The sequence below is a fragment of the Ascidiella aspersa genome, chromosome 7 (assembly GCF_963924565.1).
Source record: "Ascidiella aspersa chromosome 7, kaAscAspe10.2, whole genome shotgun sequence".
NCBI lineage: Eukaryota > Metazoa > Chordata > Ascidiacea > Phlebobranchia > Ascidiidae > Ascidiella > Ascidiella aspersa.
The window spans coordinates 5,682,706-5,704,304 of record NC_139453.1 but is presented as its reverse complement, the minus strand read 5'-3'; the positions used below and the strand labels follow the sequence as shown (position 1 = coordinate 5,704,304).

Genomic DNA, 21,599 nt, shown 5'->3' with positions numbered 1-21,599 from the left:
GCGGTTTTGCAAAAACGCCATAAAACTATTCGCAATTTTTTTTTATATTAATCTTATTATAAACAATTAAGCAACAATAAAAACACTTTGGCATTTTGTTTATTTTCATTCGTTTGTCGACATGCAATGGGGTTGAATTTCAGGCTCAATCGCTCTAATCCTTGTTGTCGTTTCGTGGATTCGGATCCCAAAGGAAGAATAGGGTTTGAAAGCGGGAAAAGTTGGTTTGTTGCCTTTAAAATTACTACGAGGGTTTATGTCTCGTTTTGCTGAGTCATCCTCGTCAGTGATGAGATTACGTTGCAAATCATGACTAAGGAATCGGACCAAAGCTTCCATCGATGAGTTGGTTGGCCTGCAAAAAAGTACAGCACCTTATCTAGTAACCCCATAAACAGTCATACACATCTAAAGGGGAAATTTTTATTCAGGAATTCGAGACAGCAAGTAACGAGTATTGCGCAATCACTGGACACCAAACATGAAAGTAGTATAATTTTCCTAAATTTACTTAACCTCACTAAGTTACGTCACAACGTGACGTCTAAAATAAGTAACCTTATGAAACATGAGTTTTTTTGGCTAATGTTGTGCACAAATATGCAACCGAATTTTTAGTTTAACTATTTCCAAGGAGATGGCGGTCCGGCCGGGTGAAAAAGGTTTATGGGTTTTTTACTGTTGCGGCACATCTGCAGAACTTCTTTTATCGGTACGGCGTGCCAGCAGCAATTCTTTTACCTGAAACCCGTTACGGCAATTTCTTTGACCATGAACGTCGTTAAACTTTGAAACTTTCACCACTGCTTGGGATGTTAAGGAAAACGAGTATGATGTTATATATGGTTAGTAATTTGATGATAAGTAGGGCTCTCTTCAGGTGGAAAAGTTTTAAATAATAAAGGTAATTTTAACAACAAATACAAACTGTAGGCCGCCACAATTAAAATTTCAGTTTTAATTTTATATTACTGTTGGTAAGCCAAGTTTTATTTAATCAAAACAATCGCAAAAGTTATTTTAACAGTGTTATGTTAAAATGTCAATACTAGAATTAGATAATTCGCTATAGCCTTATGTCTACAGTTCATTGAAACATGTTAAGGATGTTTTTGCGTTGTAAAACGGTATATTAAAACTTTAATGTGTTTTACAGGAACAAGAATATTATTTTAAATCATTCCAACATGTGAAATTATTTACCTGTTCATTTGGAGCCCCCGACAGAAATACAGTTTGTAAAGTTTCAAGGGTTAATCCCACAACGAATACCTAAAACACAAACAAAAGTATATCATACAATTTCAAATTGTCGATATAGTAGCAGATGAATACTAACACTTCCAATATGCTGTTAACGTTTCAAACATAGAAAGCAATAGCCATCCGGCTACCCATAATGCTCGGAAAACACTGATTTGTTTCTAAAGGCGAGTTTAACGTTAGTTCGATATTAAATGTTTTATATGACAGCAAAAGTTCAAAAAGGTAAGGCTACTATAATTGTAAAAACTCCCCTTGTAAAGCTTATACAGCTCACAAATACTCTGTGGTCTCTGTAATAGAGTAAAATAAAATTTTCTTGTGCATGATCAAGCCAAATGGTGGTCACAAATCCGCCCAAGGGGACATCTTTGTGAGTTTATTACTATTGCCACTTTGACATTTCACCAACCACGCCTGACTCAATTATAAGATTTTATTACTGGAACTGGACACCATCGTGAAATAGTTCAACACGGTGTCATGACGAATTAAATGATACGAATACCAAAATGTCAAACTTGATAAACGAACTGAATTGAAAAAGTCATGCAAGCGCTAACAAATTATGCCGAAAAATTTGTAAAGTAAAAAAAATTATGTCGAACTATAGGAAATATTAGGAAACGTTAAATTTATAGACGTGTTTTGTACCAAGTTTATTAACACAAAGTATTTTTACTGTAAAATAATTTTTATAGAAAAATACAGTTGTTATTACGCAGTATAAATTCGATCAAATTACGGCGTACACAACAAGGAACGAGCTTATGTAGTGAAATATTTTAGCTTCAATGTCTCATAAATTAAAGTTCGAATTAGATAGAGATTTTATAAATTTATACAGTAAATTTTCTACAAAAAATGTTAAAAGTCGGGTCGAACTATTTTTGTTCTACATACTTCAAAATCTATAGGTTGAATCAGTCAAATATCATTAATATGTAATCATGACACAATAAAATTCGGAAAACTTTTCTAAAAGAACAGGTTTTAAATGTTGAAAATGGGAAGGTTGTAGGCCTATATATTCTGGCAAGAGTTTTTAAAACTTGTTCCAATATTGCTACAAATTTCCTTGGCAAGTTTGAAGTATTAAAATTTTTGCAAAAAGAGGATTTTTGAATATTGTTGCAATTCGTAAAAGTAATGTTTCTTGTGTTAAATTGTTTTTTGGTTTCAAAATGGTTAAAATCATAAAAATAAAATGCTGCCAATTTGTAAAAAAATCCGACTTAATAGAAAGGCTGGAATATTTTTTCAATCAGATAATATATTAAAAATGTTGAAATATCGCAAACGTCAAATTCGTGTTCATCTAAAAACGCTAGAATAACAAAATATTACATCCTGGTCACACATGAACCAAATCCATCCCTGGTTGTATTCTTATAAAGTTAGGACTGAAAGTTTGTTATTTAAATTTAAACAATTTTTGAATATTGAACAAATTTTGCCTAAAATGCATGCCAATTGTCTTTGAAACCTGCTTAAATTTGCCAAAACATTATGTCCGCTCGGGGTTAGGTTGTGCTGTGTAAACTCGCGGTGAATCAAATGTTAACGTGTTATTAATTTTCATCTAAAATATTCAAATTATTATAATTTTTTATTTAATACTATTACTTTTATCTTTAACCCGTAATGTTGTCCGTTTAATTAAACCTATAGAGAATCTTTAAATGCACACCACATAGTTTGAGTATGGAGAGTTGGTTTTACACCTTTTGTCAAACCGTCATAATGTCCATACTAGAGTTTCCGCAATTTACATTAAACGGTTTCCTAGCATATTGAATTAGCTAACTTCGCAGACCGACCGCTGAACCTATACGTAAGTTCGTAAGTGTACGTGTGCTAGTTTTAAGTGGCAGCCCTTAACAGTTAATCGTACTGTGAAACAAAGATAGTTAAGCAAAAGCAAATTTCAGAGTTTTGAAAGGTCAACGTGAGAACTTGGATTCGAAATTTGTTTCAAAATTTTTACTGTTCGCCCGTAATTTGACAAGTTACACACGTTAAGCAGAAACGCCAGTGTTTTCTCAACCTTCGGTGGCGACCCAATACTAAAGCGTATATATAAAGGCGAAGCTTTGGCGACAGAATTTTGTTTTATTGAACTTTTTATAAGCGAACAAAACATAAAAAATTAGCACTACAAGTTCAAATCTGAATAATACGAATCATGTATTTGTATTCCGTCAGCAATTTTCAAGAGAGAAATCTTGATCTGACCGATCTCAATAAATCTAACTGTATTGAACTACTACAGTTTATAAAAATGCGACCACTGTTATATGTTGTCAAAAGTAACCATATCCGTTTCATAATGCGGGATTGAGAATTCTTTCTGAAATAGTTTACTGTTGCAAACAAATCTAATAATTCGGGATCAGTTTTAGGTATCCATTGATCCTATAAATGTCTTTAAATATAGTTATAGAGTTCTCGTCGAGTAATTTTGCTATACTGGTTTAAGTTTCTTTATATCAATCTTTGCTAAGGTATTATTTTTTCATTCAGGTTTTTCAAGGTTTTACAATTCAACTAAAACATGGGATGTCCTCGCACAGTTTGCAGGATTATCCACGCAATCTTCAATTTTCTAATATGTGTAAGTATAACCAATGTATTTGTTTACATCTTTCTGCGTCCTACTTATTAGTCCCTCGAATTGAAAATTGTGCTTACCAGTGTCATAATGACTTGAGTCAAATGACCTAACTCAATTACATTAAGGACACTGGTTTTAAATATCTTGCCTTGAACGTTTATCGGACGGATGTCTTGGTTTTATGTATTTGTATCACATGCTCTATGGGCACTCATTTTAGTTCATTAGGTTTAGTCGTTTTTAATTATCAACCCGTTTGAGAAAATTTGTACCTTAGCTAGCTGTAATGCAATACGCGTATAGGGATGTAATTTTGCATACTTATGTAAATTAAAATTTATGCTGTCAACGTTTGTGTAGATTATATCACACAAAAAGGAAACTTCAAAAAGTCCTTATTTCGTTTAAGATAGATTTTCTCTTACACGTGGGCCGCAAAAAACATTTTAAAAATTGTCAAATGAAATAACAAAGCTAACGCGTTGTTGCAAATTGCAAAAGGCATCTGTTTGTTGACGATTTACATAATAATTATAATATTAATAATAGTATAGGCATATATTTATTCAAATTAGGAGACTGACGATGCCTCATTTTGTGGCGAAATATATTTATCTTAATAGAACTTAATAATGACTGACTTTGGTCGAGACAGGATAGTCTAAAATTTAAATAAAATACAACTTTTACTCATTGTTGTCATTTACCTTTGAGCGCGGGGAGATTTCTTCTCTTTTTAGGTACAATTAAGTCACTGTTTTCAAATGACTTGACTGAGTTTGAATAAATGACTTGACCCGGAATTAAGTCATTTTGCCTAACAACTTGTTATCAAATTGCTGTATCTTGCGTTTTTGTTATCTTTTAATTAAATTGTTTCTTATAATTGGACGAGTTCACCAATTTCAATAGTTTAACAATTTACTTTTATGTCAATGACATGACTTGAAATTGACTTGTTCTCATAATGACTTGGACCGGGACTTGACTTGTTATTTAAGTCTTGACTTGGACTTTTTCTAAATGATTAGACTCGAACTCAAGTCATTTCAAAATGACTTGTTTGCAAGAGTGCCATATAGGCATATATCTACCAACTTTCAGATTGCTGGACTGGCCATTTTCAGTCTTGCCTTGTGGCTTCACATAACTGACAACACAACAATCCAACGAATCGTCGACATTCCCGACAGCAGCGGCTACATCATTGGCCTCATCGTGGTTGGAGCTTTCATCGCCGTGGTTGGACTTTTCGGCTTTCTTGGTGCTTGCTTGGAGAGCAAGGCTATGCTGGGAATCGTAAGTTTAACACGCTGGTAGGATTTAAAGCTTGTCCTTTTTAACTGGTACTTCTTATCTAATTTTGATACCCGATATTTTGGCCAAAAACCATCGCGATTAAATCCGTTACCACGTGACGTCATCGTATGTTCCAAAAAGAAAAATAGGTGGAATTGGAATATTTAAAGGCATTTTTTGTAGGTAATGAGGCGAAAATTTGTTTAGTCCCCTTTCCGGTTGCCAACATACTATATAAGTTTCGATAAATTTACTTTTCAATTTGAATCGTTGCGCTGGATCGCAAATTATGGCTGAAATTTCCTATGTTAATTTGGTATCGGATCGGCACCGATACCACCCTAGTATCGGACTTGTACCGATACTAACACTTGGTATCGGGCATGCTGGGAATTGTGAGTTTACCCCGGCTGACAAGATTTAGAGCGTGTGTTTTTAATTGGTACTTCTTAGTGTTGTAAGCAGGACTGCGGAGTCGGTTAAAAACAACTCGAGTCCGACTCTGGCCAAACAAATAAACCCGAGCCCGAGTCCCGAGTCCCGAGTCCCGAGTCCGACTCCTGCCAAATGTGCGATTGCGTCGAGTCCCGAGTCCGACTCTGGCCAAACAAATAAACCCGAGTCCGACTCCTGCCAAATGTGCGATTTCGTGTACAAACTTTCCAGCCTGTATCCCGCCCATTAAAGTTGACGGCCAAATTAGCTTCAAATTTTCTACTGGGCATGCGTAGGTAAGACTCGGTCATACTCGAGTCCTAAGCCCTGGTTGTAAGTATACGGATGTCCGATGCTTGATACTTTTTTCCGATACGCGATATTTTGAACAAAAAGTATCGTGATGTGATTACCAAATGACGTCATCGTATGCTTCAAAAAGTAAAATAGGTAAAATTCGAATATTCGAAGGCGTTTTTTCTAGGTTGTTTGCTTTAGGATTAAGAAGATTAGTTCCCAGTTGTTAACCTACTATAATTTTCGATAAATTTGAATCTCTGCGCTGGATTGCAGATCATGGCTGAAATTTCTTCAATAATTTGATATGTGATCGGCACCGATACCACCCTATAGGACGAGTAGCGATACTGCCACTTGGTATCGGGTATCGGCTTTGATCCGATATTATCGAACATCCCTATATTTGTAAGTGTTTAACTTATACATTACTTCCAATATTGATATAACCTAGAATTCTTACCAGGGCTGCAGAGTCAGTCAGGGTCAAATTCAGCAATTTTTCGCGTGGTCGGTTTATTTGTCTGAAATCAGACTCGTGCCTCGAGTAAAACGTCCTGAGTACAGATTCCGACTTGCCTATGCTAATGAAGGCCACGAACTGTTAATCGTAAAAGTGGAAAATCGTATGGTGGAATGTTTTATGCTCGATTATTGTGAATTGGATGAAACCTAATGTTACGTGTGTAACACCGCTGTTTGAACACCCTTGTAACTTTTCTATCATATATTTATTTTTCAACATCCAATTGAGGCTAAACAGCGACGTAACTATGGATAAATGTACATATTCTTTAATTTTACTTTACATCAGGAAATTACCAAGATTACTAGGACTAAATTGCAGTATAATCAGAAAGCCCCTGTGATGGGCGATCTTAATGTGTTTTTTGTTTTTTTTATCGAAAACTGGTTAGAACCGCCTTAAACTGGTTTAATCCATAATTATTGCAATTAGAAGGAAAAAAGTATTCGATAAAACAATGAAAATTTGGCAAGGCGATAGCCTTGACGTTTTATCGATTTTTGACGAATTCTACAAAATTCAATTTTTGTTGGGAATTTACCGGATTTTTTATCGAAAACCGGTTAGAACTGACTAAAACTGGTTAAATCCAGAATTTGGAGCAATTAGTAACGAAAAAAAAATTTGGTTAGAAATGAAAATTTGGCAAGGCTTATATGCCTTGACGTTTTATCAATCTTGGCAATTTCTATCAAATTCAATTTTTATGGGGAATTTACCGGAGTTCTTTATCGCAAACCGGTTAAAACCGCCTTAAACTGGTTCAATCTAAAATTTTAGGCAATTAGAAGCAAAAAAGTAATCCTACAAAAAAAGGAAAATTTGGCAAGGCTTATAGTCTTGTCGTTTTTGAAGATATTATAAAATTCAATTTTCATGGGAAATTTGCCGGATTTTTTATCGGAAACCGGCTAGAACCGCCTTAAACTGGTTCAATCCGATATTTTGGGCAATTGGGAGCAAAAATGTTTTTCGATAAAATGTGAAAATTCGGCAAGGCTATAGTCTTGTCGTTTTTGAAGATATTAAAAAATTCAATTTTCATGGGAAAGTTGCCGGATTTTTTTTATCGGAAATCGGTTAGAACCAAGGGTTCAACCTTGACGTTATTTTTGTTTTTGACTATTTCTATGAAATTCCATTTTCAAGGGGAGTTTACAAGATTTTGCATTGGAAACCGGTTAGAACTGCCCTAAACCGGTTCAATCCAGAATTTTGGGCTATTCAAAGCAAAAAATCTTTTTGATTGAAAACGAAAATTTGAAATTTGGCAATGGAATGCGATATCGCAATATGGTAACTCGTAAACGGATATTTTTAAATCAAAAATTTAAACTACAATTACGCCAACAATGCAATTCTAAATTTCTGGCGCTGCAGTGTATTTATTTAGGTCAGTGGGTATTTTATGACTTGTGTTACAGTTTATCAGCCTGGTGTCACTGATCCTGGTTATAGAGATAGCAGTCATTGTGGCCTTTTCCGTTCTTGCCAAGAAACTTTCGCACACGGACCTTCAGACGATTTCCATTGCGGACTGGGACGCCATTCAAAGTGAGGTAAGTATCTTCACATCACGTGATAGCCGAGCTCGAAATGGTAGACCTTGTTGACTATTTCGAGCACTGTGGTTGGCAATTACAAATGGCTGGGAAGTAGTTGCTAATTAACTTAAAAGAGATTTTTTGCAAATCAACCCGATTTTTTTGTTGGGTCACAATAATTGTAAATAAAAATTGCGAAAGCTTAACTGCAAATAGCGTAAAAAGGGGTCAACAAACTTCGGTACCAATTTAAATCTTCCGGTCCGCAGCGTTTTTCCCCAAAACAAGATTTCCAATAGCTTATAAACATAATTGCCTGTCATATTTTGTGTATCAAGCCCTGGCGAAAAAGTGTGGAAAAGTTTGCAAGAAATAATTTTATGTACATTACTCAATGTACTATTTCGAACAAAAACTGCAAAACTTGTTGTTTCTCGCCTTGTTCCCTTCTGAGCCTGTGTAGGTCATTTGGTAAAGCGACGTCCCGATATGACCGGAGGTCGTGAGTTCGAACCCCAACGCATGCTGTTTGTTTTTCTAGTCTGTTTGCTTGCATCATTGATCGACAGATCCGGTTAGTCTGCGATGGCTTTCGGTGTACTAAAAAACAACATTTTATTTTTCAGATGAAATGCTGTGGCGTTGAAAGTTATGAGGACTGGGGCAACTACCTTCCCCAATCTTGTTGTCAGAACGACACTTCGACCTCGTACGCACCCTACCCCCAACCCCCAGTCCCATGTAGTCCAGATTCAGAGAACCTGTACACAGAAGGTTGTCTCGCTCTTCAGGGGAAGAACTTCTGGATGGTGCTTGGAGTGGCGATCGGCACCATCTTTCTAATGGCAAGTGATCTCTCGTTTGTTGCAAACCATAAAAGACCTTGTTTCTTAATTGTGACGAATCTCCTGGCGCTTCTTATGTTATATAGAACAACAGTTTTAATCGATTTGTTGGGGAAAATTCAACTTTTGTTGGGGAAAATTCAACCGAAAATTCAAAAAAAAATTTATCTTGACAAATAATGCAAATTTTTGGACACATTCTTGAAAACAAACATTTTTGGGAATTTCTTTTTATTCTAGGTCTCCGCCATTATTTCCGCTTCAGTGATTTGCAGAGGAATCGACCGTGACGGGGAAAGGATTCCCTTCAAGTCCTGACGCTTTCGCGACCAGTGGAGAAGCCATGCAACAGAGTGGGGATGGGGCTGGCAAACTAATGACTTTAATTTTCCAATGATGAACCTCTACAATGACAGTGCCAATTTCGACTGATTTAAACCTGGCTTCTGTAAGAAGCTCGGCTTTTAACTCAACGATTTTCGCCAAAAAAGTCCACTCGACAAAAAAGTAAAAAAAACATGTTGAAAATGAATAAAGAATTAACAAAGGATCCACTTCTATAGAATAAGTTTGAAATTCATTTTACGTCTAACTTCAACCTCCAGCCATAATGCTCCGAAGAAACATTGACTTTATATTTTATGTAGTTTTATTAAAAACGTTGCGCCGAATGTAAAGTCGTTTCTCTAATTTTTGCTGAAGATTTAAATACAACCTAATGGACTGCTGTTTAAACTTTTAACTGTTATTAGTAATTTGCAGTAAAATAGCGATCGTTTTAAATTCAATAGCAAATATTTTAAGCTGTTTTATTAGTAACTTCATTTTGCGCTAAAACCTTCCTTTTCTGTTTTGACCTGTTCGGGGAAAACGTCCTTTCTTTTTCGTTTGTAATTCGTTCAACTTAGGCGTTTTTGCAACTGTATAAATACACAGACATAACCGCAAATAAACTTAAAGTTAGGATTCTGCGTACTTCTAACTGCATCACACCACTGGATGTCGTTAAGGAGTCGGTTTATTAAAACAAGGTGAAAATAGAAAACAATGCGGGCCAAACTGTGCACCTAAACAAAATTAATTAGAAATAATTTGTAGTTGTTTTCGTTTTCTTTTCAGCAAATTATTGACCACCATCTGTTTTGATTTTTTGCTAAATCAGGGAGTCGAACCGGACCCGAACCGGAACTTCATGAATCGGTTTTGGGCCAAGTTTTTCCTGAACCTCAACCGAACCTGAACCTTTTTTTGTAAGATTGTAAGTAGCCGAACCGGAACCGAACTGAATGTTTTGAAATAATATGAACCGAACCCGAACCTGTCAAAAAGCGGTTCACTCCAGCATTACGTTACAACTTGTATTTTACCGTGAAGTTATAATACCATGTTCAAAATATTAAAAAAAAAAAAAAAGTAAATATTTATTGAATAAAACAGATATTTTAATAATAAGCTGCTTGCTTTTTAATACGTCACGAAACCTAGATTTAATACAAATATTTTAAATATATTCTCTACATTTTTCCCACTTTTTTAGATTTAACGCAACATATATTGTATCCGAACCGGAACCTTACAAACGGGTTCTGAAATATCACTGCTCGAACCGGACCTAAACCGGAACTTTAAAATTGCTCCGAACCAACTGAACCGTGTTCCGAAAAAAAATCCTTCAACCCAAACCGAACCTGAACCTGAAAAGTCAAACGTTCAACATCCTGCTTAAAACCAGTTCGAAAATTTCCTCGAAGGCAGAACGACTCGCTTCCTGGAAAATTTGTTTTTGGGGAATCTGTTCGGTTTACGGCCCTCTGCTCCGATTTAACCCTTAAGTTTTCGCGGAATTCGAACGCTGCGGTGAGAGTTGACAATGAATGGCGAGCCTATATTGTTGGATCATAATGGGCCATTGATTAAAGCCCGCGCGTTCGGGGCAGCTAACGCGTTTGTTGTGTCACAAACAAATCCGAGATTAAACTCGAGCGTGCGACGTCACAATAAGAAGCGCTCGCGCTCGTCAGTGACGTAGCGAGCTAAAACGAGGCGGTGAGCGCAAAATATTTGGAGATATCTTTGCGTTGTTTATTTGTGCCCAAAGAGCGCAAGCCAGTTAATTCCGCGTCTGCTGAAAGCAATTACATTCTGATACGAAAGGTTCGTGTGAAAAGGTGGAAACAATGACTTTGCATTGCAAGGAAAGGGTGAACAAGGTTGTGCTAGGGATGGCAATTTTTATGCCCCCCAAATGACCTCTATGTTGCTTTAAGTTTAACATGAACCTTGTGTGTTGAAACTATGCTCAAGAAACAACAATTGGCAAGGATTTTGTTTTTGTTTAACTCAGTACAAAGTTGTGTTGGGAAAATTAACTTGCATATAATTTCCAGGAAAGGGGTGTACAATTTTTCCCCGGGGGTAAAGTGGTAGGTTTTCGGCCCACAAAAATTACCCCTATCACAAACAACTTGAATACGCAAAACACACTTCAAATAAAATAAATCCAGAAAGTCCTGCGTTTTGTAAGGGCGCTTTTTTAAAAAAAGTATATAACCAAATATTTTGCCGGCATGAGAAATAACATTTACAGCCAGAACAAACAAAAGAAAAAAGACACTTCCGGTAACAGAAAATAAAAGGTTTACATTTACAATATTTAATGCTTACATTATTTTTTTTACAAAATCATTTTTTGTGATTTTTGTAAGAGTTTTTTTTTCGTTTTTAAGCAAGGTTGCAACATTGCTGTTGCCTTATTCTGCTTAAGCGTTACAATGATCCCGCAAAAGACGTACTCCCCAAAATCGCAAAGTAATAAAGATTTTAAAGGTCAGCCGAATTAATCCTTTTAAGCCGCTTTGCCTCTTAATGCCATTAACCTTTAAAAGTGGAAGTGTTGTTGGAATATCCACATTTAAGCAGTACAAAATACGGCCGCGTGTTTTTCTGCGGCTGTATTCCGGCCGTCCGTTTGCATGCTGATCATAAGCTACTTACGGATGAAAATAGACCTGAATAAAAATTGTCTTGTTTTATTTTTGACAACAGACCGAGGGCGTGTTGAAAGCACATCGCAATAAATAAAGGCCTGACACGATAAATAGGCAAGAAAATTAAGGTAAAGAAAAATAAAGTACGACTTGGATTCTTGTTTTTTTTCCCAACGCACTTGTTTTGGCGGATAAATAGAAAAAATGACAAAAAGCAACAGTGTTGTGTAAATAACAGAAGGCGCGCAAATTAGGCAAGTTGAGAACATTTACAGGTAAAAATAGAAAATTTAATCGCAAGCATAGGTAACCACAAATGTTCAAATAAAGGCAAAACCGTAGAGAACAATATAAAATAAATCTATATAGTAAATACAAAATAAGCACTGTTCATTGGAACAAATGTCCCATAATCTCAACGTAAACAAAAATGCAAACAGGAATATATTTTCGGTTAAAATTTGCATTGTTTTACAGTTAAAAGACCAACGCCAAAGTGGTATTTATTTTGCAGGAAATAGAGATTTGCAGACATTTTTTTTAAACTATAAGGGTTTCAGTTAACCAGGTTCCGCAACGGATTATAAGTATTTCCTTTGTTTTCATGAAAGAAACTTTTGTACATGATAGTTTTTTTAATAAATGATTTTGGTGCAAATCTAATTTAAAATCAAGTTTAAAAAACGAACAAACGCCAGTTTCTCCCTTCGTTATAAGTTTGCGTGGACACTGGATATATAGTTGTGGTTTAAATTCGTATCGTTTTTTCAGTTAAAATAAACTGTCCAGAAGAAAGGCCAACGCCAAAGTGATACGTATTCTGCAGGATATTGGAGATTTGGGAACTGTTTTTCCCCTCGTGATAGCTTTTCCTGGATACTAATCGTACTATCATAAAGCGACAAAATAAAATGGTCGCGTTTCACTCGTACCTAAGCGGTTCGCTGGCAACGTCGCCCTTAAAGTTGGCCAAATATCGCATTAGTAGCGTCAGCACGTCTTCCTCTGCCATCCGGACAGCAGAACGTTTCGAGTTCATGCGTTTACTGCGGACCGCCACCGCAATCTCGCTCGGATTTTCGCGGGAAGGGAGCCACTCTTTTCCGGCCAAGGCCCGTCGTAGGCCCCGGGGTCGGCAAGGCTGGCTCGGGTCGTCCTTGCGAACCAGCGGGGCCAGGCAGGTGGCGATCCTGGGCAGGGAACGCTGGCCCACGCGCCCGTCCACAGCGCAGTTGGTCGGCAACTTGGTGGGGACTAGGTCTCTGGAAAAAAAGAAAAACGGTAAAGTTTGGGGATTCGTTTTGTTAGTTTGATTTGGTTTTTATTTCATTTATCTATAAACATAAAAGTCACGTTGAAGGAAATTAGTCGTATCACCACCAACCGCCAAAAAAACGTTTATCTACCAAAGGACGAGTAATATTTTATTCTAACTCATAAAAGAAAAAATTCACAAAAAGATCGAAAGGTTATGGCCAGGTAAACTTTCCATTAGGATATATAAAAATCATTAAAAAATATTAAGTTGTGCTACAGGGCGTTATTAGCTATACTTGTGTTATAAATAAAGGGGTAATAAACACATATCATTGGCTTTGAAAAAAAAGTTTACGATATATCTAGCTAAAATGGAAATGCTCTTATTTCTATCTTTAAGGCAATCCGGGCATGAATGAAAAACTAGACCAAAGAATAAGACCAAAAAAAACTAAAACTATTAAATTCGTTTAGTTAAATGTAATTGAAAATGGTCGTCATTATAATTCGTAAATTCATCAAAAAGGATTATGTAATGTTGGTCTTTAAGCAAGTGTACTAAATTACCCTTTGCCCACATTAAAAATAATTTAAATTAGTAGGATTTAAAGTCGACGCAGACAAAACAAGATTTGAAAATGATCGGTGTAGAGAAATAGGGCATCAAGAAGTAACTTCGTTTAATTTTTGTTTAGATAAGTCGTTAAAATTGGTTAATTTACTGCAGTACATGGAATTACATAAATGTTATCCATACAGCAAGTTATCTTACAATAACATATCATATTTGGCATCGGATTTCCGAAACATTATCAATGTAGGAGAATAACAATATAAGAGGGAATGAATTACCGGTTCCGATATAATCCCATTACATAATATTTATGTTAGTTGAAATAACAATAAAACGAAGATCGAGATGCAATAGTTTTCCTATGGGCTCTCTGAGATTTTAAAAACTCTTCGAATATTTTAAATAAAATAACCCCCTTTTTATCGGGTTTAATAATAGTTTCGGTTTGAATTTCGTTGTAAATTTGCTCGGCTACAGGCAAAAAAATAAAATGCAATCGATCAAAAGGTAACTTTTAAACAGACGCGACGTCAAGAAATATTATAAAAATTATAAAACGTTACATGTGCTTTAATGCGTTCAAATCTTACGAAAGTCAAATTGGATCCAAACACCACAAAAGTGAATTCGAGGCGAATCTAATTTCCAAACACAAATCTTCCAAAACTCAACTTTGCAACACCCCATCCACCCCTAGTAAGTAATAAGAACTTCACCTTTGGTTGTTCGACAAACTATCCTCAGAAAAATATACCTCCAAAACCGGTCTCGACACCCTTATGTCCCCGCTAACCGTTGTTCTTATAATCCTATATCACAATTCTTACCGCCGACAAAATTTATCCGAAAAGCAATCAAGCAACTGAATCTGTCAAATTTTGGTATTAACAAATATCGTTTTTGATATCGTGAACGTTTTGGCGATATAATTTGTACAGTGCGGTTAAATCCCGGACATATAAGCAGATTTGTCATTTCTCTCTGACGCAGATTAGGAAAAAATATTATTAAATTCCCTGACATGTCAGGGAAAAAACCCTAACCCTAACTTACACCCCTGTATAAGATCCGTACACAGCTCTTCTACTTACATCTGACAGCAGTGTATGAGGTAGGGCGCTATGCAGACACACGCTCGGCAGTTCTCGTTGTCGATCCACTGCCTCGCCGCTTCGTAAAAACCTCCCCTGTATCGACACACCGTTCTGTTGTTGGGTGGGGTGTAAAAGGAATCGGCTGCAATAAAAACGTTACAATTAAAATGTGATAGAACCTTGTAGTTAGTCATAAAATAAACACGCAAATTTGCCGGTATATGTGTATCTAGGGCAGTGGTTTCCAACCGGGTAAAATTGGTAATGCTCAATGGTGGCTATAGAGAGATATTTGGGAATCTTCAAGTATCTGATTTTTGTTCAGTTGGTGAGCTTGAACTATTTGTGTACGATTAGAGTACAATAAACCAAAGTGAATTACTTAATGGAAATTCTTGTAGATGTGTCGCAACCTATTAAATATATTTAGGGGTCCTGCAAGTCGTAAAAGTCTGAAAACCACAGATCTATTGTATAGTGATGTATACTAAAAATACTAGTTTTTTTAAGGGCAAAAATCAAAGTTAAAACCAGGGTAAATAAAGGATTAGATATGACATCACCATTGTCTTAAACTGTTCAAGGAATCGTCCCTATCCTTTTTAGGTTATTATGACGCGAAAGGATTCAACAGATATACATGCTCCTAAGATTTCATATATTTTGGGCTAGTTTACGAAAGTCTTGGCGTTAAACAAATGGCATAGGGCGAATCGTGGATTTTTTTTTAATTTTCGAAAATTTAAAATAAATGATGCCTAATGTTTTGCACCAAACGTGGCCAAGTGACAAATTCAAAATAAACAACAATCTTTAACTCTATTTACTGCCTTAAGCACTTTTATAACTTAATGCATTCAAGTTTTGAAAGAGCAATCACGTTATAGAGTTGCTTGGAAAAATGTAGCTTGCTACAAAGTTCTAAAAAGTCAAATTATAATTTGTAAAGAAATCCTCCAGTTAACCTTTTCGACAACACGAAACTGTTCGTTCGAACAAGATTGGACAGATTGCCCAACAACATAAACCATTAAAAAACAACACAAACGCTTTTTCTGTTCAAACGATTTCCTAACTTACCGCTCATCTTCACGTAACAGTTCCCAGTCACTATTTTCGCGGTGGAGAAGTCTTTCGGGCTCTTGTTCCTCTGCGTCTCTTGCCTTTCGACGTCATTGCTCAGATCAAAAATCCGCTGGCACGCCACCATAGAAATCGAACACAGGTAGAACAGAAGCGGGGCTCTCGATTGCATTATTGGATGTTCGTCTTAGTGCTGAATATATTATCTTTGCACTGTAGGGCTGCAAATTAAAATGGCGTTTCAGTTTCTTAGTCGGGGCCATTTTATTTGGCCTCTCGTTTTTTTACGCACGAGAAAGAGTTGTTAAACTAGGAAAGCTGAAAAAAAAATCGCGCGACTCTTTGCGCTAATTCCGGAATGACTGCTGGGCGCAGAGAGACAAATGGAAACAATGCCTTGGTTGTGTGTGCGCCGCGGCAAAACACATGACATCATTGTTTAGAATTGATTCGCGCGCGCGCGCTCCTTTTGTTACGTCACAGAGGCAGTGCAAGGCGGACGTCGATTTTGCGCGCAGGTCCCGAAGGTGGTCAGGTCTTCAAGACTAAACAACCCGCCGAGATAGCGTCGTTTTTTTCAGGGAAATTTGAGTTGAAACTCACACCCGATTGTTCGCTTGAAGAGAATGTTTATTTCTGCTTGTCAGTCAGGGGCGGATTTGGGGCGATGTATCATACTTAGTGGTAGCTGGTGGTGTGAATCGCCAGCGCAAAGACCACCGATTCTGATCAAGCGATCGGCCAAGGCACCCGGAAATAATGTTGTAATGAATCAAGTCGATTACCTAACTTTGGCGCATTGAGGTCACTCAAATGAAACCAAAGTAAAATAAATTGCTTGAAAAACTCAAGTCCAATTGATGTTATTTGTCCAAAGGCTTAATTTTAGTCAATTTTGTTTGGGAAAAAAAACGAAAAACGAAAGAATGTAGTCTTTTATGCAAAATGACTCAACTTCGGTCTTTGAACAAATGGCTTGACTTAAGCTTGAGTTATTCGGGCAGGTTAATTTACTTGATGAATGTTTCAGTAAAATGGCAATTTACCTTAATTTGTAAAGGTCGGGCACCCTAAGAAATCGTTTAGTGTTGGTACTACCAGAGTCGAATGAGCTTTTTAATCGGTACGAATGACGTTTACTTTCAATGCTGTAATGTTGTTGATAATAAATTGCAAAGCCAAAAAGGTCGAGTAGATGGACATCATCTTAATTAAGACGTTTCGATACGAGCTTGTATCATCTTCAGTTAATGTGACTGAGAAGCACATTACGCATCACTTATAAGAAATGGGACGCAATAGTTATCAGTCTGTTTCGAAAGTTGGGCTATTATTTAGCACCTTCAGGTTTTTTTTTTTATTTTGGTTTAATAAAAAAACGTTTGAAGAAACATAAAACATACTCTAAAAATTCGTTTGGGAATTCTTACATAACTTCTTAAAAAAACAAAATTCTACAATTCTCAATCATTTTTAACAATTTTCAAGAGAAAAATAATTTTATCAAAATGGACAAAAACAACCAAAAAAATAACAAAGAAAAATATTGTTTAAATTGCAATCGTCACAGGCGTACAACGCTGCCTGCTTAAACGGCCAAAGCAGTTCAGCGTTGTTACGTAATAAACAGGGCGTCGCGATGCAGTTGGCTTCGCGGAAAAAAGACGCGACCGCGAAAGGGCCGAACGCAAAAGTGTGAAATTCGGGGTTCGCGTTTGCAAGTTTTGTGTATTTGGGGTGGATTAGCACGACTTAACACTCACTAACGGCCGCAAGCGGCATTTCCGCGTGCGAAAGTTTCGATGTAAACTTTGCGGCTCTTGAACGAGATTTTCACGGCCGCAGTGAAGCCATTAGCGGGTCGCCTTTCCTCTTTTCACACAAACTACATTGCACATTACATCGCCTTTCTTTGGCTTACGTTAGATTCTATATTTGGGAGAAATGCGTGATTACAACTATACGACCAGTCTGGAGGTTAATCAAGTTCGGGTTGTCCATCTTGCAAGATAAACATAGTTTTTGCTCCAGTTGGGCTACAAACACAACTTTCTTTCTCTGAAAAAGCGTTTCTGCTGAAATTGCGATCGTAAGGTAAAAATGCAAAAGTTTATGTTTTTATCACAATTTGCAGCTATGCAGCTACTAAACCGCATTTCGTTCCCTTCGATTGGCGCGTTATAAATAAACGTTATTAGATCCCGGTAAAATGACACGGGCAATTAAATATAAAATGTTCCAAGCACGGAAGCTGCTTTGTCAGTCACATTAACATTAATTATTTCAGAAGAAATAAGAAATAGGCCATGTAACGAAAAACGGGCTCAGTTTCTAATGAAAAATATACTTCTGTACTTTATCAGTGTTGTAAACAAGTTAATTTTACTTAAGTCCCAACCGAGTCATTTGTGAAACTACTCAAGTCCAAGTCAAGTCTTTTCAAATTTCGCAGCCCAAGTCATTAGTTGTCCAAGTCAAGTCCCAGGCAAGTCACTGATATAAAAATAAAACAATAATCAAATAAAACTTAAAAACTACTCAGATTATGGGCTATAACTTAATCTAATCGTTTTACGTGCCAAAATTGAGGTAAATAGCTCAATTTTGCAATAAAAGGTTCAATTAAAACACTTTGACTCAATGATTGAAGTCTAAGTCAAGTTATTTGTCCAAAATACTTACGTCAAGTACAGTAATTTTGCTCAAACAATTAAGTCGAGTCAAGTCATTTGGAAATAGTGACTTAAGTAAAGTCATTGACTCAAGTCATTACAACACTGGCCTGTATACTATAGTCACGTCTTTCATTTCGAACAACGTCCATAAATAAGAGAAGCTCGTAAATTAGCCTTCCGTCATTTACGAGAGGCAATTAATCACCGGGACACACTGGATCGATAATCCACTCGGTATTGGTTCGCCACGGGGCGCACAACTTCAGCACTTGTGGCTTCCAGCTGTAATGAAGCAATCATACGCCGTGTCACAAATCATGATCGATGGCCGCCCATTGTTTACGAAACAAATGCAAACGTGTGACGTGCAAGTTTACGGGCTTGTGACGTCATGCGGTACTGGACCGTCGCAAGCAGCGATGTATTGTTGCCCACCTGCGCTGTTATTCGGGGGATTAAAATGTTGAATAAGAAAGCTGGATATTGCAATTTGCATTCCAAGTGAATATTACGTAATTGGTGCGACCCTTAATAGCTGGAAGTGTTTGACTTTGCAACTGAATAAACGTTTTCAAGTTTTTTTTTAAGTTCGTTTTAGAAATGTTTGAAGTATTGTCCTATTTCCGTTGTAATTGGTTTTGTTGAAAGCTCTGAGTTACTCTTAGTTACTCTCATAACGATTGGTTGTTCATTGTTTCATTTTTGCTAGACATAATTTGCATTGCCAACGTTCCTTATGCATTTTTCTTTCTTAAATCTTCTCTTTTATCGTTGATATTTCCAATTTTCTGTTGTAACCTGAGTTCCTTATACCTTCAGGGTCAACTGACTCGATTACCAGTTTGTGGTTCTTCGTTGATCCTTTGCTACTGTGTTCGCATTGTAGCAACAAATAAACAGTTATCAGTAGCCTATCAGTTATCTAAGAAAACCTCTTTTTCAACAAAGCGCAAAAGCGAGCGATTTTAAACCTCATTTGCACTTCAAAGAACCTTTTCAATCGACAAGGCAGAGTAATGCTGTTTGGTGTGACAAGTCAATGGGACGATTTTATTGGGTTCTTTTCTCGTGCTTTTTCACTTTTTTTATTGAAACCAAATTCTAACAAATACAGTGGAGCAGCTGATAACCTTGAATAAAAAACTTCCTAGCTTTTGCCTTGAATTCTATACCCGCTTGCGAATATTTTCTCACCTCAATTGTAATTCGTTAACTTTCAATGTTTACCAAAGCTAGTTTCGTGTTTTGAACCTAAAATTCGTAACCTTTTTTGTAATTAAAATTTGTATGTAGGCCTATTAGATTTTTTCAATAAAAAAGTTGCAGTTTGGCCAGATTGCTACATCCTTATAAACGTTTAATGCGACTGTAGCCTAAATACCCTGAAAAATCTCTTACGCAAGTTTAAATTTCCTTTGTAGTATTTTTTAAAGTTGTTTCAAAACAACTTTGTCTTGAAAACTGAAAAATGAAATGAAAGTTCAAATATGTAATGTCAAAATTATTCGTATATGATTATTGCCCTAGCAAAATTTAGTGACATATATCAGGAACCGAAAGCCATTGCAACTAGATTTCAGTTGTAAACACACATATGTGTGTTCATGTTTCATATATATTAGGAAGCAACAAAAACCAAAAACATAGTATTAGTTTCAATGGTTTTGTATCTGAAATATTGTTGTCGGGCCAATCGTAGTTCACAACTAATGCCCTAAAACACACACTTACAAACGAAATGACACGGTTTTGCCCAGATACGCGTCAACACTTGTAATTGCGACAAAAATATCCTGAAAACGTTGGCGTAGGAGTAAGAGGTTTAAAACGTCCGCTAAGTCCGGAAAGTAGTAAGATCGAAGTTCGGCTCGCAGATCAAAAGCTGTTGTAGGTTAGGAAACGGGCGGTCAACTGATCTGATTAGCCGGTAAACAAATCGACGTTGCTCATCAAACGGTTACAAGGTACCGGTGTGGCCGCGCCACCCATTAGCCAAGCACAAGGGTCGCTCTGGCATATCACGTTTTGGCGGATTTAGACCAGGATTGCTGGCTGTGTAGCCTACTTGCTATTCTTGTGGGAAACAGGTGCGGAGCTAACAGGGCTTCTGTTGTGTGTTTGACTGTCTGCTGGGCGACGAGTTATATTGTATGGAAAGTTCATCCAATGTGAGTTGTTTTTGTACATGGATTGCCGATCACTGTTTAGAATTAGATGGTGGGCGCCTTTGATTAAAGAGCATCAAATAACAACGTACAGATTTAATCAAAATTAGCGATTTTTTTGGAAAAAAAATTAGAATTACCGAATATTTTTAAACATTTGTAGCAACTTGGAGCTTAAACGATTAAGGTAAAATAAAAAAAATAGCAAAAGTGTGGTCTTGCCATTTTTCTTTTTTTGCAATTTTTCCAACTTTAGGCCGGGTAATTTTTCAAGTCTTCAAATACCAACGTTACCCCAACGACAGAAAAACATTCGGCTAAAAATTAAATCAAATTGATAGGTTATAAAACAAGAAGATTATTTTAAACAATAGTTAGTTGAACCCATGTTGAATACTAGGTTAGCATTAAGCACCATTTTTGGTTACAATGTCTTAGTCATGAAGTCAAAATTACTTGACTGAAGTCTTTGGGGAAAATGATTCGACTTTAGCATTCGATAAATGACTTGACCATTTCTTCAAATGACTTGGGTTGAAACGAAGTGTTCGTTAACATTTTTTTTATAAAATTGGGTTATTTATTGCAGTTTAGCACGTGACACTCTATGCTTGCTGTATTTTGCTTTTTTGTTATTTAGGTTAAGTTATTGCTCATTCGGACGAGTTCACCAAAAATTAATAGTTTTTGATTTTGTGCAATAAATGAATGCTTATCAGTTTCGCAGCCCACAACTACATAATAAAACTAAGCTATTATAAATAGCTCGCGGACCACTAAGTATGGCTCAGTGGCCCACAGTTTACCGACCACTGGTTTACAGCACGGGCAACCATTGTGTGACGCCTTTGTAAAAATAAAAAAAAAGTTTAAAAACCTCTGCATAAACAGACCAACACCATCTGATCAGAATTCCGAATTGCTTTGCACACTTTATTTGC

General features: G+C 36.5%; 1 protein-coding gene across 1 annotated transcript; it reads left to right on the top strand.

Moving 5' to 3' along the window:
- Window positions 1-4,900: 4,900 nt before the first annotated feature.
- Window positions 4,901-9,141, top strand: LOC146137402 (CD63 antigen-like). The gene is made up of 4 exons (XM_083393907.1): window positions 4,901-5,176; window positions 7,859-7,993; window positions 8,605-8,823; window positions 9,064-9,141. The coding sequence occupies exons 1-4, from the start codon at window positions 4,901-4,903 to the stop codon at window positions 9,139-9,141; spliced, it is 708 nt and encodes a 235-aa protein (XP_083250033.1).
- The last annotated feature ends 12,458 nt before the right edge of the window (window positions 9,142-21,599 follow it).

What these genes read in the sequence shown, in the direction of transcription:
- LOC146137402 (XM_083393907.1), top strand. Translation starts at nt 4,901, where the DNA reads ATGATTAGACTCGAACTCAAGTCATTTCAAAATGACTTGTTTGCAAGA. An exon ending in GCAAGGCTATGCTGGGAATC is followed by an intron (nt 5,177 to 7,858) that starts GTAAGTTTAACA and finishes CTTGTGTTACAG; the next exon opens with TTTATCAGCCTGGTGTCACT. An exon ending in TCGGCACCATCTTTCTAATG is followed by an intron (nt 8,824 to 9,063) that starts GCAAGTGATCTC and finishes TTTTTATTCTAG; the next exon opens with GTCTCCGCCATTATTTCCGC.